This window comes from Ips typographus, linkage group LG11 (assembly GCF_016097725.1).
Source record: "Ips typographus isolate SLU linkage group LG11, UJ_Ityp_2.0, whole genome shotgun sequence".
Classification (NCBI taxonomy): domain Eukaryota; kingdom Metazoa; phylum Arthropoda; class Insecta; order Coleoptera; family Curculionidae; genus Ips; species Ips typographus.
In genome coordinates this window covers 9,351,770-9,368,854 of record NC_138432.1, presented here as the reverse complement: position 1 = coordinate 9,368,854, position 17,085 = coordinate 9,351,770, and the positions used below count along the sequence as shown (strand labels likewise).

General features: G+C 36.4%; 2 protein-coding genes across 2 annotated transcripts; one reads left to right on the top strand and one right to left on the bottom strand.

The window, feature by feature from the left end:
• Positions 1–64: 64 nt before the first annotated feature.
• On the bottom strand, positions 65–17,002 carry IP3K2 (Inositol 1,4,5-triphosphate kinase 2). Its single transcript, XM_081990236.1, has 6 exons — positions 16,740–17,002; positions 14,137–15,211; positions 1,772–1,948; positions 1,263–1,718; positions 1,136–1,207; positions 65–1,082 (listed from the first exon to the last, which is right to left on the bottom strand). The coding sequence occupies exons 1-6, from the start codon at positions 16,751–16,753 to the stop codon at positions 795–797; spliced, it is 2,082 nt and encodes a 693-aa protein (XP_081846362.1). The 5' UTR covers positions 16,754–17,002; the 3' UTR covers positions 65–794.
• LOC145736030 (uncharacterized) lies at positions 8,503–9,419 on the top strand. The gene has a single exon (XM_081990238.1). It carries the CDS (start codon positions 8,516–8,518, stop codon positions 9,287–9,289), a length of 774 nt encoding a protein of 257 aa, XP_081846364.1. The 5' UTR covers positions 8,503–8,515; the 3' UTR covers positions 9,290–9,419.
• Positions 17,003–17,085: the final 83 nt, after the last annotated feature.

The window sequence follows — 17,085 nt, the reverse complement described above, 5'->3', positions numbered from 1 at the left end:
TGTATCTAGGGATCTCTCAGGATGTATCAATACTACCACATATGCGGAAAGTCAAACAAAATGCTTTGAATGTGATTTTTGCTTCTTTATTCAAAACATTTATCAGTCGATTACATTATTGGTACATTATTCTATTTCTGTTTTTCCACGTACAAAAAAAATTGTTGACAGTAAATTCTGTTGTTTAAGAAAGTGCATTTATACGGCAATAATCTCAATTATTCAAGAATTCAAATATAAGAAGAAAATATTAGAGAAGCAATAACAGTTTACTGGTGTTCTACAATATACATCTGCACGTTTTTCGATTTTTCTGTAATTATTCATTGTTTTTGAAGATGAAATGGAAGTTTAATCATTATCTTCCAAAGTGTTCTCTAGATTTAGATCGGCCCAGTATTAAACCAAGAATTCTTTGAAAATAATCTTTTATAACCCTTTCCAAGGTATTTCAAACCTGTTAATGTTAGTGTCCTTTCCTACTAGAAAGTTGTAGAATTAACTTTGAAAAAACAGAAAGATTTAGTTTTACTAGAAGGACACAAACAAATTTAATAACAAACATATTACTATTAAAATAAATAAATCAACACACTCTGTCAGCTGATTATCATCATTATTCTTCTAACAGACGATGGAGAAGTAGAAAAATAGTACTTAACTACTCAAATAAATAATACTATCTCTAACAAAAAACTCACAATTTATATACAATTTGCAAAAACCTGACAAAATAACAAAATTTCGAAAAAAGGTTGTTCTGGCAGTTTTATATAGTCTCTGAAGTTGTTGCACTAACTCCGTCCACTTTCCTCTTCGCCCTTATTTGAGTTGAGTTCAAGGGAATCGTTTAAAGATAAGGGCAAAGTAACTGTGATCGGTTGAAGTTCCAGTACTGCCATAAAAATTTTAATCAAATTGTTGATTCCTATTAAGTAGCCATCCTCGTGATTTCCCACTTTCCATTTGGCGTTGTGCGAGATTTTCACGTTGTTGGGCAACTTTACGGTTTTCGCAAAGTCTATGAGCCACACGTTGGCATTGTAGGCGTCATGAACAAACAACAAAGAGCTTCCAATAACCTGTAATAGAATTGTTTTAATATTTAGTAGTATTTGGTAATTTGGATACAAACCTCGTGAGTTTGGAAGAACTTGGACTGCTCTAATGTGGCTTTAATTGCTTTGAGCCTCTGGATGTATTTAGGCTGAAAATTGTATTGAGGAGACTTCCTAGAAGACGTAGTGAACTAGTAAACTTACCACAGCGTGTGGAAATCCTTCGGTAAACCTCTGGAAAGCATCAATAATTTGATCTTTTGTCTTCGTAGTTTTAAAGTCTTTACTACTCGTCCCATCACCATTCCGAACCCCTTCAATTCGGAACCCCAAAGTGGCGGTGGACGAAATCGTCTCCCTCCATACCATATATCTGGGTTTGGTCACCCCTTTCAGTTTGTGCTCCTCGTCCGTAGGTGCGCTTTGGTCGATCTGGCACATTTTTTCGTACATATCTTTACGGAGTTTCGGTTTCTCTTTAGCTTTAGCCAGCTCCTCTTCTAGGTAAGTGCGTACCCCAATTTTACAGTCCATAACACAGGGTGAGATAAAGTCCCCCAGGAGATCTTGAAGCTGGATGTATTCGCATTCGCCATCGTCACTGGCTACTAAACCTTTGTATTCAGGAACGTACGGTCGAAGAAGATCTTTCATCAGTATCTAAAAAAATGTAAAAATAAAATTTAAAATAAAATGACAAAAAAAACTTTTACCTGGAAACATTTTTCCTCCTTCGAGCACAATTTCTTCAATATGGTTCCCTGATCTGGCCCTGCTTTGAAGTTACCTTGGTGTCCAGCTAATTGTACCCAAGGGTACCGGTGCTTTTTGTATGTTTGAAAAAATGGCGTCCATGTGATAATGTTCCGCAACTTCCTCCATCCCGAACTCTGGAAAAGCCATGTTTAGTCATAAAACAGTACTAAAATTAGGTTATAATTTAAAAAAAAAAAAACATACAGAGAACGACTAGGACGACTTTACTAAAAATAAACAAACCTTCCCTTTTACAGAAGGGCGAGTTTCCTCTCTTTCGGACTCCCATTCGGAACTCAAATCGTCCGAACTAGGATCTCCGTACTCAGCATAGAATGGTACTTCCAGTAGACTTTTTTGGTACTGCTCGTACCCAGTGTAGGAACCCCTTCGCCCTAAAGTAGGGCTAGTAGGGGTTTGGGGAGTACCAGGACTCTTACTACGTCTGAATGACAATCGACGTCTACCTGACCTGGGGGAGCACTTTGGAGATGCTCGAGGCGATACATTCGGAGAGGCTGGGGATGGTGTACGTGAAGTACGAAGGTTATAATCTGGAAGGAAATTTGGCTGATGTAACTACTTAAAGAAGCCAATCAGGTTGCAAATTTTTAACTTGGGAATAATAGTTATCGGAGCTTAATTTAGTTATAAATTAAACACGTAAAGATATACTTTGTTCTTCAAGTTTATTTCAGCACATAAATGATGATTATGGAATTGTTAGCAACGTAATCACTTTAACGGTTTATCGCCAAATTTAAGAAAAACCTTGAAACTAAAGTTCAAGGTTTACAAGTGTAGAAAATGTCTTGTAAAGAAACTCAATTTCTTTTGCTTGTTCTGGTTAATTCATATGTTACCAAGTTTTCTCTTAATATTAATTCGTCAAAAAAAGAACCTTTTTAAGGTTTCTCCAAATGAAATGATTTTGAAAGAGTACAATTTTAAATATATTACCTAATAAAAATTTTAACTTTGACCTTATTGTAATGGTGTCAGCAAAACATTAAACAATAATGTCATAGCCAAACTGTATTCACTTTTATGGTGTTAAACTCAGTTTTAATGCATGACATTAACACATTAATGACTATTTACTGTTTCTACTAAACTTATACAGATATAAACCGGTAATTGTTAATAGATTGAACTTGTACAGTAAACAAATCCTATTGGCACACCTCAAAAATATTAACTTTCTGAACTAGTACAAATTATTTAAAAAAATAGTGCGATTTACGTCATAATCGTTTTTGACGATAAAAGGTATTTTTTTCGAACCGATTTAATAATTCCAACTGAAAAATGCTGTTGTACGGAATTTTCTATAGTTTGCCCCACGTCATTTGTAGATCGTTATCTCGGTCATAAAATTACTAAAATAAGGGAAAAAATCGGAAAATTCTGAACCGCAAACTGCGTCATAATGGTTTATATTAATAACAATTTTATCTGAGATGACCTGTTTTCCAATGAAATGATGTTGACCCGGAGACTTTGGACGCGGAGATTCCTTTTTCAGACCCATGTGCAAGTCATGTAGACGTGCTCGAGTGTGTATAGTAATGGGAGCAGGTTTTATACTGTCATTATGATCGAAATTAGCTTGAAATCAAACAATTGGTCAATGGAAGTGGCCGTTAACACAAAAAGTTATGAGAGAATCAAAAATGATTCGTATTAACAATTCAATTATTGACATTTCTGCTTGGTTAAATCATACTCTAACTCTACTGGTAATTAATTAATTATTAAATCGAAATTTGCTTAAAGCAGTCACATATACACATTTTTGCCTTAATTAATTAAAAAATCTCTTCCGTCATTACGGTTGTAATTAATTTGAAACAAGTCTCTGAAACGACGGAATTTCCTATCTGCACCAAGAGTGGTGAGAAACGATAATAATCTGTAATTACATCGAATCTACTGTCTTAAACACAATTTGGAGTATAAAGTTAGCACACAGAGTACTTTGGAATATTAGAACACTCTGTATAAAACCTGTCTGGAACTTTTCTGATAATTATTATTGTAACAATCAATTTTAATTCAAACAAAACTGAAACCAGAAAAACTAACCGCAAAAATTTGATTTGAACATTATCTAGTTGGTCTGAAATCGGAAAAAAAAACTTTATTTACCAAATCGTAATAGAACTGGTTCCCAGAATCGCGCTTTTATAATAATGATACCGTTTTGCCAACTTGTTTGCAATAAATCCTTCTCAACGTAAATTGGTGTTGGATTTCAGAATCGGTAATTTTTTCTGTATCTCCGAAACGGATCTAATTAATACGTGATAATAAATATGCATGAAGCTGTCTGTGTGTGTGTGTATAGTAATTACCGAAAGTGTAAATATTTCAACTCATTAATTATTAGCTACTAAATGACTGTGTAACTCTTAATAAGTGGGAGGTTATTCCCACTTATCACGGCATTAATTAATGTTTTTGGGATGATTTAAGTAGAATAATGGATTGGAGAGAGGCTTCTCGTAAAAAATGAAGTAACATAATTACCTTTTAGATTACCATCTTGATCTTCGCTGAATACGCAAGGTGAAGGAGAACAAGTAATGGAGGGCGAACCCAACTCATTTATAATGGTACCATCCGAACGCAAATCAAGACAAAGTTTGGTCTTGGTTCCTACATCAGAGTTCAAACCGACGTTGTTTATCATTGACATTCCTATTTTATCTAGACAAACCAAACTCGACCCACTTACTACGACGAAATACGAAAAAAAAAACTTAATCGACCGTGCTTTGCAATGACTACATCTTTTGCAACCTTTCTTAGGCAACGGTACCGTTTCTACAGCACCAAAAACGTACAAAAAGCACCACTAGAACCGAACCCGTACCTGTCACGATTAATCACTCGGAGATGCCGTCTCGGGGCTTGTCTAACACTGCGAACGCATATTTTGTCATTTGGGATGTTTCGCAAATTGTTTGTTTAAAATAAAATGCCAGTTTACGATTCAAAATCGTGTAATCAAATATTTGAACTGGTGAGCAGCGCCAACACATGTATGAGTTTCGAATTTCAGACTGTTGGTACTGCGGGTACCGACGCAAGCGTATCGGACGAGCGGTACCCGCGTATACATAAGTAAAGGAGGTAGAACCATAAACTTAACCGCATGCAATAATTTCAAATTTGTTGTTAGCACTCTTGCAATTTACAGTGCCAGAAACTGCATGGAAACCTCAGACAATAAATAAATATACAGGGTGATTGTGCTAGGTTAGTGCAGTAGGTGCTACAAGGATACACACATTTGTAAATTAGGTTTTTTTCTGCTACTCTCAAAAGGCATTATCTCGACAAAACTGAAATCACAACATTTTTAGGTTAGTTTTATTTAAAACCTGTACACACTTAATAAACTGTAATCTTCACAATTGCAAACTTCTGCATGTTCTTTTAGTAAATATGGCAATACAGGCGTTCTTTATTAACAGAACTGTCTGTAAAACAGGATTTAAATATCAATTAACGTTCATAAAACGGAAATTTGCATAAACCAGCTTACCATCACACTAGGAATTTCTTTTTGCGTCATTCTAACTGGAATAAGAACCCTGAGCAAGTAATATTTCTGTAGTAGGCCAAAATTGACGTTTGTAAACCAAATGATTTGTGGTAATACATACGTCAGACCTACTCTGACGATAAGGGGTCAGTTATGCATTTTTGGTAAAAAAAAACGAGTCTGTGGTTGGATTTTCAGAAAACAAAATTGCGCGTTCTAGTAAATTCTGCACGCATTCACCGCATTCACAGGTACCGCTTTGACGTCAGTACCAGCTTATGACGTCGTTCAAATTTAGCACGGTTCGTTTACCCCGGCAGTTTTTCTACTACAATAACGAACTAGAGTCCAGCTCGTTTATGACGTTATTAAGAGAGAATGGGTGCGTTTACATCAAATTGGGTCAAGTTGATCCAAAAAAATGTTTGACCCACTAAGTGAAGTACAATTCCGATAATTAACAACTCTCAGAAAATGTCTAATGTAAACACACTTAACAACAATTTAAGTTAACCACAGGTTACTTGCGAGGAGCAAATATTAGTTTCATAACATCAAGTTTTAATTTGGACGTCAGTTTCCGTATACAGGGTGTTTAAATTAAATTTTCGTCTATTTCAAATAACTATAGAATTGCAATAAATTTGAATTCTTTATCTTTAAAAATATACCTTAAAAGTAGTAAGAATACAGGGTGTATTTTGGGTGAAAAGCCATTTTTAATATAAGTTATAAATGTTCAGATCTTTATTATAATAGTGTCAGGGGGTGAGCCCAATTGGTGATGTTGTTGATGAGAAAATGCCCAACACAGTATTTTAAAGAATGTCTTTTAGTTTCTAAACCACGTCAATGGCAGTATTATTTGTAGTAAGGCAATTTTTTACAAAAAATTCGATGACGTTTTCAGAAAAGATGTATCGTCATTGCTTTTCGACTTATGCAGTAAAGGCAGGAGACACTTATACCGAAGAGTTACCGACACCAGGAGGCATCAGACAAGGTGACAGACTTAGCCCATTTGTGTTCAATCTCCTAATGAACAGAATTATAGAGGAAGTATCATCACTAAATATGAGATACCAAATGGGACAGAATAAAAGAATCGGCATGGTATGCTACGCCAATGATGCAGCTATTTTCGTGGAAACGGAGGACGATCTACACAAATTCTGCCAGGCCAGCCAAACGATGAACATGACCATATCTAAAGAAAAAACGAAAAGCATAACCTTTGCTAAGCTCACAATTCAAAGTCGAGTTATCACGACCCAGTGAAGAACCTAAGAAGCCAGATCAACAAAGCGACTGCCATGGTGCCATGTCGGGCTGCTTAAGGCAGATAATATGGGCGAACAAATACATGCGAAAGGATAAACAGAAGGTCAGGATCTATAAGACTTGTATCAGTCCAATCATGATATACGGAATAGAAACCAGAGAAGAAACCAACAAAACGAAAGAATGCTTCGAGTAGCCGAAATGAAAACGCTCAAGACTATAATGGGAAAAACAAAATTATACCGAATTAGGAACATTGACATTAGGGAACAACGTGGGGTGCAAGACAAAGAAAAAGATATTGGTACGCTCACGTGAGAAGAATGGAAAACCAATAGGGAAAAGAGCACCCGGAAGACCACCTAAGAGATGGTAGGACAGCTGGCAGTCTATCTTCCAGGAACTGATCCAGAGAAACCTGCAAAACTAACAGATCGCAAGATCTTAAATATGAATAAAAGGAAGAAGAAGAAGAAGGTTTCAATTTAAATGCTTATTGTTTTTTTTTTAAGAAGTTTCATAATCTTCTTCCACCTATTGAAGGCCTTAGGCCCATCTTTCAGTTTTCTTGACATGTCGAAGATCACTACTCTATTCATCTCTTTGGAGGTCTTCCTAAGGAGCATCGTATTCGTCACTGTCAAAGAAGACTCTGGCAAATTCGAATGGCTTCTAGAGGCATCTGGCAGTTTTATAACAGTCTTATAAAGATTCAGAGGCCCTTGGCATCTCAAGATGGCTTCTAGGAGCTTTACAACAGTCTTAAAAGAGTTCAGAAACCTCTGGCGACGGCTTCTAGAGGCATTTGGCAGCATATAAATTATTTATTATGATCCCTAACTATCTACTACAAGATTAAATAAAATTACTTAAGAAACTGTTCTTAAATTATAATATTTTCTTATACTATCTTATTTGTTTAGAAAATAGGAAAAGATAATCCAATTTGGAAACCGGGTAAAACACTTTTAACATTTAACCGACTCTGTATCTCTAAAGATACATACACACTCATTGGCACTTTTACTTCCCTCTTGTAGATTAAAATATATCTGGTTAGTCAAAATTTATAAATTAAGTCGTTCTCTGCATATTACAATAAAACTAAGCGAATTCTATTTACTAACCTCTTACCTTTAACCAGCTCAATGAACTGCTCGATGTTCAACCCACCTAGAACAAAAGAAAAATAAATTTAAAAAAACCTGAATAACGTAAAAAATAAAAATGAAACAGCAGGAACACAACAATTATCTACAAATACATTGTATACATGTGTGTGTCCAAAATTTTCTTTTGAAAATTTCAAAGTCTGCTTGTTTCTCTTCACTGATAATATTCAATCAACACCAAAATATATTTACTTAAAATGTAAAATAAATGAAGTCAAAATTAATGTTATTCGATCTAAGTCAAGTACTTATTCCCAACTAACAAAATGTGTTTGGGTTTCTAAAGTCTTTGTCAATCAATGTGCTCTACTAAGCATATGTTTCACGGACACTTGTTTCATGTCTGCCACCTACAAAAAGTGCCATATCATGTATGGGTGTTTAACACTGGCTGGACCATGAAAAAAAAACTGACTGCAAATTTATACCAGTCTGAACGAATTTAGAAGTTAGTCAATCTTACATCATGTAGAAAAAACAATTCAAAGTAGTGAAAGTTCTTTACCGCAAGATGCAATAGGTAAATAGTTTGTCAATAAATGTTACAGATTGAATACTAATTTCACTATGACCATAAAAACCCTAATCTTGGCTGTGGTAAATCATAGAACCATTGTAGCGGAGATTCATATAAAAGCCACTACCGCATTCAACCAAATCAGTTTCAATTCGTGGTCCTCAGTGCTTAAAGAACAATAATGAACTCCCTTCGAGGGCTGTGCGTCGTAGCCCTTGTGGCGCTTTGCGCCTTCACTTATTGCGAGGCTAGGGAAATTACTAGACAGCGACGTGAAGCTGAAGCCGTAGCTGACTTGGAAACGGCAGCATCCAAACACGATCACGGTCACAAATGGGACAAGGGAGGCGGCCACAAACACCACTCCGACCATCACTCACATCACGGTGAAAAGGGCGACAAAGGCTACAAGGGACACCACCATCATGAAAAGGGAGAGAAGGGCCATCACGACAAAGAGGGTCATCACCATCACTACCATGAAGATGGCGGTCACAAGAAACACCACCACCACGATGACGGATACCATGGCGAACACCACAAAGGCGAGAAGGGCGAGAAAGGACACAAATTTGGCGAGAAAGGACACTACAAAAAGGGACACCACACCCATGGTGGACACGACGTGCACAAACTCGACGAATTCAAGAAAGAAAAACACTTCTACGATGAGGACCACGACTCCGGCCATCACGAGAAACACGGAGGATTCCATCACGGACACGAATACAAGAAAGGAGGACATCACAAGGGCGGACACAAGAAGGGTGGACACCATGAAGAGCATCACGGACACAAGAAAGGTCATCACCACGGAGGGCACCATCATGAAGACGGCGGTCACAAGAAGCACGGAGGACACGAACACCATCATCACCACGGACACCATCACGGTAAAAAGGGAGGTCACGAACACCACAAACACTGGGGACACAAGAAACATCACAAACACTAAGCCTGAATGGTTGACAGAGAAATTCCAAAGCGCTTTTTGTATCGAATATGTTGATTATGTTGCGATTGCTGTTGTTTTTGTTTTGTTATTTGATGTTAAAAATAAAGATCTAATTTAATACTACCCTGGACATTTTTTGTTTTATTAAAGTCACAAAAATTGCATACAATATTTCATAACATTTGATGTAACCAACCAATAGAGCGAGACGGTTTTGGCAACAAAATTGCGGTAGCAAAAGTAAATTATTTGGGATGCTTTTTACCGCTCAAAACCGGATTACTTAATCGTTTTAACAACAAACACTCTCAAATCAAAATTGCGCTTTATTATCTAAAATTATCTGCAATAAAGATGCTATTTGCTAGCTTCAAGTCCGGTAAAACACAACAACAATACCGCCATAGCATTGATCCCCTTCGGATGTTGCTGACGCAAATCATTCATTACATTTAATGAGCTTGGCTTTTATGTGATCTTGGCTTTACTATTACGAAATAATGGGATTCTTTCAACGAAACCATTTAGAATTCCATATACAGTCGTTTTTGACGCACTTCTACTAGGAATAGATTGCAGTACAAGTGTTGTGCTATTTCTATTCAATTTTTCATTCGATTGGTGTCATTAAAATGAAACTAAATGGTATGAGTGTCATAAAAGTGTCTACATTTAAATTATTATTCTCTCCGTTTCTGAGATATACGGACTAGTAGTTCTGAGCCTTAAAATGGATGCAGGAACTTAAGAAAGTAGTTAAAATTCAATCACCTTGTACATAACAGTGTTTAACTTTATTATCACTGGGACTTATAAAGATAAATTACATTAGTTCTCTAATTTATTTCAGAACAAATTAGATTTTATAAATATTTTCTCGCTCTTTCTTTTTATAGTGTTTCTACTGTATTTTTACTTAAAGAGTCCTGTAAATGAACTTAACTTGACATTAACAAGTTTAACAACCAAATAAATATTATTTACTGTTTATTATTAATCTAGACTGAAAAACCAAAAATCAACAAATACTGGGTAGATAAACCGAGTGATTGTTTAGGTTCAATATGAATTAAACTCATGTGGTATTCGTGGAATGTTACGTGACAAGTTATTATTCTTTTAACATAAACTATTTTTATTAAAATATGCATACAGAAACAATGTGTGTTCCTTATTATGATAAATAACGTTTAGTAGGTTGCAGAAGAATAGGTTTGTGGAGACAATGTAATAGACAAATTATTTTATGTGAGTGTTTGATTGTAACCTACAGTTAAAAGTGTTAAAATAAGTGGAAAAACGAACGAATTAACTTGAAGAGAATGAGGCCTCATTGAGGCTCTAAAGGAATAGAGTCTGTGGACTGTCAAGGAAAGTCCATCAGAATGATTTGGATTCGACGTTATAATTTTTCTTCCTCATCAAAATTTGAACTTTTAGTTATTTTAATGGTTTTTCTTATAAAGTAAGTAGTATACCTTTTTCTTTTTTGCTTCCTCAGGTTCGGCATACAAATCAGCGATTCCCAATAAACAATCATCGCACCGGCATATATCACTAGCACCCAACGAGTTGGCTGAACCAATCGAACTACACGAGTCTACACTGTTTGTCCGAACCAGTTCCGGTTTAACACTTTGACCTAACGTGAGTTGTTCCATTTTTGCTACCAGTAAACTTTCCATCAAACTTTTGGGTCTTTGTTCTCTGGTTGTCTGAAGACGTTGATCAGCAGGTCCAGGTGGTGGTGTCACCGATTCAGTTCGAGATGTCATGGTTTTATCACTAATACTTGTTTAGCAAAAAATATTCAGACGTAATATTCTGATTCAAGGTTGGCACCAGCTACCGTTCAATTAACAACCTAGCGTGATAATAAACAATTTTAGCTTCTGACATGTACGTACGTCGTTAGAGAAAGTTTACACGTTTTGTAAGTTGATTGTACATCATCAGGTTCAGTGAAGTAGACAGTTTTAATTGGTCGGTGGCTTTGCGAATTAAACAAACACGATAAGGACCAGTTTTATGTTAATCTGACTTCTACCGAAACAGTAACACCAGACAACTACAAGACTTGTAAATATAGGTGGGTGTGTGAACCTCAGATGTCATCAACCATCTAGGTTGGGTTAATTAGATTCTAGCAGCAAAAAAAACTGAACCAGTTACAGAAATGTTGTTTCTACTACTCTCCAGGCTACCGCTTCTCTCCGTTTTGACCGAACGTAATTATCGAACATTTTGTCATAATTTATTTAAACGGTTTTATCATTGTCAATTACGGAGAGTCACAAAAACCAACCGCCGCCCAAAAAACGACCACTTGGTGGGCGGTCCAGATCTATATATTCTAATAGCTAATTCTGAAAATTAATCAAATCCAACCCACGTAATCATCTAGGAAATTATTGCCACTCTGAGGTGGCCCCAAGTCCATTACTACATTGAAATCTCTTCTGCTAACGGTACGTCTTATGTTGGTATAATTTGTTTTCGATCGCAATTTGGAGAATGAAAAATAATTTGTTTATATCAAACAATACGTGATATAAAGCAACAACCGACTGTCGAATCTATCATTAATCTTGTGTTGCTCTTTAAAAAATGATTGGTACCATCCGTATATGTAGAATGTATTAAGGTTACTATTTCAGGTAACTATAGTAATATTCCAAAGATCTAATTTATTTATTAGAAGAAAATGGAAATGGAAGTTTAGTCAGGTCAGAAATGTTTAGATGTTTATGGCCAAAAAAATGAACTAAAAGTTTCTAAACCAGTCAGAATGAGTTTTTCACTGCTTTCTGGCTGCTTTATTAAACATACAGGACAGAGCGTCACAAAAATTAATAAAAACTTTTAAATTTCCAGTCAAAAAATGAATTAGTGCATTGCTAGTCTTTGATTCTGTTCTGGTTAAACAATGTCAAAAGATCAGGAAAAATGCTCTAATAAGAGAGACTGACTTTGTAACTCTTTTCCACGTCATAAACTGTCTGCTAGATAAATCTATAAACACTTGTTAGGAAGAGTTAGAGGTTTAGATTTACTTAATTTTCATACTAGTAAGTTACCTTGTACTTTCTTCAAGTTTACTATGAAAAATTAGGAAACCAAAAACACAATAATTTGCAAAAATAAAACGAAATAACACTGGAAAACAACATCTGGACCGCGCTCCCATGTTTATTACGACATTACGACGCGAAGTTGAGCTTTCAACTAAAAGCGAAGCCAAAAGTCGCTCCAACACTGCCGGCGGATGCTTTCAGGTTTTGCCTTTATTACAATTACATTATCCATGCCACTTAGTCGAAGCTTAAAATGCCATTCCACGTTTGTTATATGCTAATCAGGGCATTTCTTCCGCCACAAGAAACCAGAGAGAGAGAGAGATCCTCGTTATCTTCCTGAGTACGGAATGTGTGGCTGCGCGACGATTTACGGAAGATCGTTAACGATTGTTCCCTAATAAATTATACAAGAAATATTGCTAAAGTTTGAAATACAGTATTTTCATATAAATATTCTTCAGCAGCATTCTTACATTTACTAAATTCTATTTTTGCTCAGTTTAAGTTTGATTAAAATGCTGATGTTTTCGTTGTGGTGTAATAAATAGCAAATCCAGTGCTACCATACAAATGGGTTTAAAAAAAATGATTAATCTTATTAAGCTTCTCTGTCAACTTCGAGTTGGTCTCGTAAAAAACTACGTGGTAGATCAGTATCACAGATAGCACTATCTTGTCAGAAAAATCTCAATTAACATAGTCTTCATTCCAAGCGGTTGTATTATATGTTTGGATGACGAGTAGCGGAATAACTTTTCTTATCTAATCAGAGGATCGGCACGTTTGTCCTGCTGAAAGCCCAACGTTAGCAGCGCTTATACCATAATCAATCAACTTAGACCAGTTAAGAGGACAAGGAAAAGTACCGGGACGAAATAATAATTGATTGACAAAAAAGTGAAAAGGGAAGAGAATGCGCGAAGAGCATTTTTCGCCGAACACGCCTTTCAAAGTGTGATAGCTCGTTAATTAAATTTTACCCAATGCTTGGGCTTGTCGGATTTTTCGCATAAATACCTGTAAGTAAGCGGTCCCGCCAAAGGTCCACCAGTTCGTTTGACGCATGCGATAAATCAAAGATTATGATTGGCAAAAAGTCGACCTTCCAAATTTAGAAGTCAAGCTCGTAAATTTTCTTGCGGCCATTAACGAGTCCGTTCTCAATGTTTTACAAATTGCTTAAGAGAGTTGTCCGGCCTGAAGACCATTTTCTGCCGGTCACGTGACACCCGGAAGTCCGTGAAACGTTGCAGAAATGATTGGCCAATTTCGATGTCAACCAATGTCAAATACCACAGAAATATTAATTTTGATATATACCAATTAATGCCACAATACCAAACCATCTCAACATCATCATAGAGTCAACCAGTCTCTTGAGTTCTTTCATCAAAGTTGAAAATTTGAATCAAAGTTGTATTTTACAGTACTTTGACCAGTGAACCTTAAATAAGAAAACTTAATGAGTATCTACTCAAAATTTTGAAAAACAAAAACACAATCTTTTAGTGTTTCTACATGTATAGACTACGCCAATGCCAACAACTAATATTTAATGATTAATTTAACAATTAAAGTCTTCTAATTTTAACCGATCTGCAGCTATCACCATCGTTTTTGGTACTGACGACCTCGACCGGCAAATTGGTACTGACGTCACGATTGACGCCAAATGGTACTCTTATCGGCATTTGCTAAGTGTCAATATGAGCATCGTACACACAACAAGTTACAATGTGTGTTGTTACTATTTACATAATATGAACTTACCTCTCGATATTTTCTTCGCGGTTTCAGTCTGCTATCCCCAGAAAAATCCAGCTCTTCATCACCGCTTACCGTGGAACACGTGGAACAGTTTGAAGACTTTCGGTACGGTTTCGTAAGAACAAATTCGGTTTCCAAACTACTAATTGTTGATCCGCAATAGTTTAAGTTACTACACGAACTATGTAAACTCGATTCCGGACTCGAAGATGTTTCTTTATTGTGATTTCTTATGTACTCTACGTCTTCCAAAGTTAAACCGACAATATCATCCGAATAGTCACTAACTACCACCGATGGAGTACGCCAACACCGATATTTCGAACCGTCATCACCATCATCAGTGAAACAACTCTGTCTGCGACTGATCGTGTAAAAATCCGGTTCTTCACTTGTACATTCCATACTGCACTTCCGATCTAATGGGTAAATAACTGTTTGAGATTCGATTATTGTTTTACTAGGAACGTTCGAACGATCTAAAGAAGCTCTAGGACTGTATAGATTTGATGCGGAAGAAAACTCTTGAGGATCATCATCACTCTGGCCCATAGCCGAATCTGAGCTTCCGCATCTAGTCACCTTGTGCTTTCGATGCCAGTTGGTTTCGTCGTTGCGTTCCTCGTCACTAACACCTGACGAGGACGTAGTGCAACAATCGTTTTGAGGAGGTACCAACAAATGCTCGCTTTTTTCATCAAAGTCAGACTTTTGCACCATTTCAAGGTACTCTTTACGTAATTTAGTGACATTCTGGCAACCTGCAGGTCCGTGAGTCTCAAACTCCAAAGCATTCCTCTGGTAAACACCCTGTCGACGGTGCCGCTCCAGAACCAACGGTGTAGCCTTTGGTGTCTCAACCACAGCGCTTTCTATCAAACTTCTAAAGTATTTCTTGTGTTTTTCTGCTTTGATGCGTAACACGTGTCGTAAATCGGTTTCCTCTTTCTGGTCCATCACGTTGGATGCTTTCGGCGGTATTAAGTTAATTTTCTCGACCCCGCTGAAAAACCAAGAGGACGACGTCCCGGCCTCCTCCTCCTCGTCGGACTTGGGGGTAGTCCAGAAACCGGCAAAACTGTAACGCAAAGAACATGGACGTGAATTTTACGCGCATACTATAGGAGATATGTTGGACGACTGCTTGCGTTATCAATGTTTATCGAACCGCTTGTATAATCGGTCAGATGTAAGAGGAATCGCTCTGTGCATGTACAAAAACGTCGGTCCGGTTGTTAAATGTTGGTTTAGTAGTTCCATTGCAACCAATTTACTTTAGGAATAAATTACATAACAGGGTCAGAATTTATTTTTACTACCGTGTATCACGGCTGACGTGAATGAGAATAATTTATTTTTGTACTAGTCCACTGAAATCATAACTAATTTATATTTTGTTTAAGGGCACCCAGGTACATGTTTCCGTACACTGTGTAGTTTTATTTATTCTTACAAAACATCTTTATCTTATATACAGGGGTATTCCAAAATCTTTTGAGTTAGATAATATTTTTGTAAGGGTCTTGGGTTGTTTTCATTAGGGGTATACAAAGTCAAATTCTTACAATCCTTATATAAACACTCGATGCAGTAAAAAACATCGATTAAACAATAAAAACAGCTTGTAAATGTTGTAGACGCCTTGGTGAGTTAGTACATGTATACTGAAAAGTGATCTTTACCATAGTTGGGCTTTTTGTTTTAGGAAAATTGCTATATTATTATTGTTTAATTAAAATTTTGCAATTTGTATCAACTTTTGGGAACAAATACTTATAAATAAGCATATGGCTGAAAGCTTCAGCCTTCAATCATTTAACAATCGTTGCCAAATCATCGGTCAATGACAAAAGAAATATATGGCATTCAACTTGATCTGTTTTAAATGAATTAAAATCCAAGTTCAATGAGAACGAAACATGCAGATACGTGTAGCACACGTTAAAAATGCGTATATCATACATAAACAATCGTTGACAGTCAAGGTGAATGATCATTAAAATTGCCACCCAAATCTGTTTGTCCAAAACCGTCTTGACCTTATTAAAATCGTCTTTCTTCAGTTTGATTCTGGTTTAATAACGCCATATAAATATGGTCGAAATGATTTTTTTTAACAATACAGCGTGCCTCCGCCTCTGATAAACTCACAACAAGTTGAACTATTTTATGTATTGGGGCCAATGATACTTCAGCAAGGTTAACTCAGACGCAGATCGTACCGCTGCGTTTCTGAAAGTCGAATTCGGCATTTTCCTTCATCGCATCAGGTTGTGAATTAAGTTCATTGTCGGACCAGACCGATTTTTATATTGTTTCAAAAGCAGTAACCAAAAAAGTCATAAAATTACTTATTATTCAGAGATAGTAGCAGATTAGCATAGCAAATTTGCAGTCTAATTGTTGGGTGGTCATAGTACTACTTAAAAAGCATACTTATTCGTGTTAGGTACATAAAAAAAGTAACGGAAAACCTAAGTACCCTAAGTAATAAATTATTCTAACCAATAAAATATTTGGTACCGCCTTTTCAGCACTAGATAACTCGCCATTATGTTGACTTGCATTTACCAACCAAATAGTAGCATAGTATAAACCTAACTCACCAACGTAGTTTCATCTTGACCGTATATTACATACAATGCATATACAAGTAATCACTTTCACACGACCCATTCGACACCAAGTACAGACCGAAACTGATGAATATAATACACTAAAAGGTATACAAACTATAATATCAATGCCGTTGTTTGTACATAAAGGTTCGGCAAAGATCAAGAAGTACCAGCAGCAGCACTATTTTGAGTAAAGCGTCACTAGTGCGGTAAAGGGTACTTTTAACACCTTGAAGATGCAGGCAAGTCGGCAAACTAGTTTTCAAGAGATGCCGGACTGCTGCTTTGTGGCATTTTCTCTTTTTTCGTTTAGTGTGTGTTGTTGCCTTAGTCT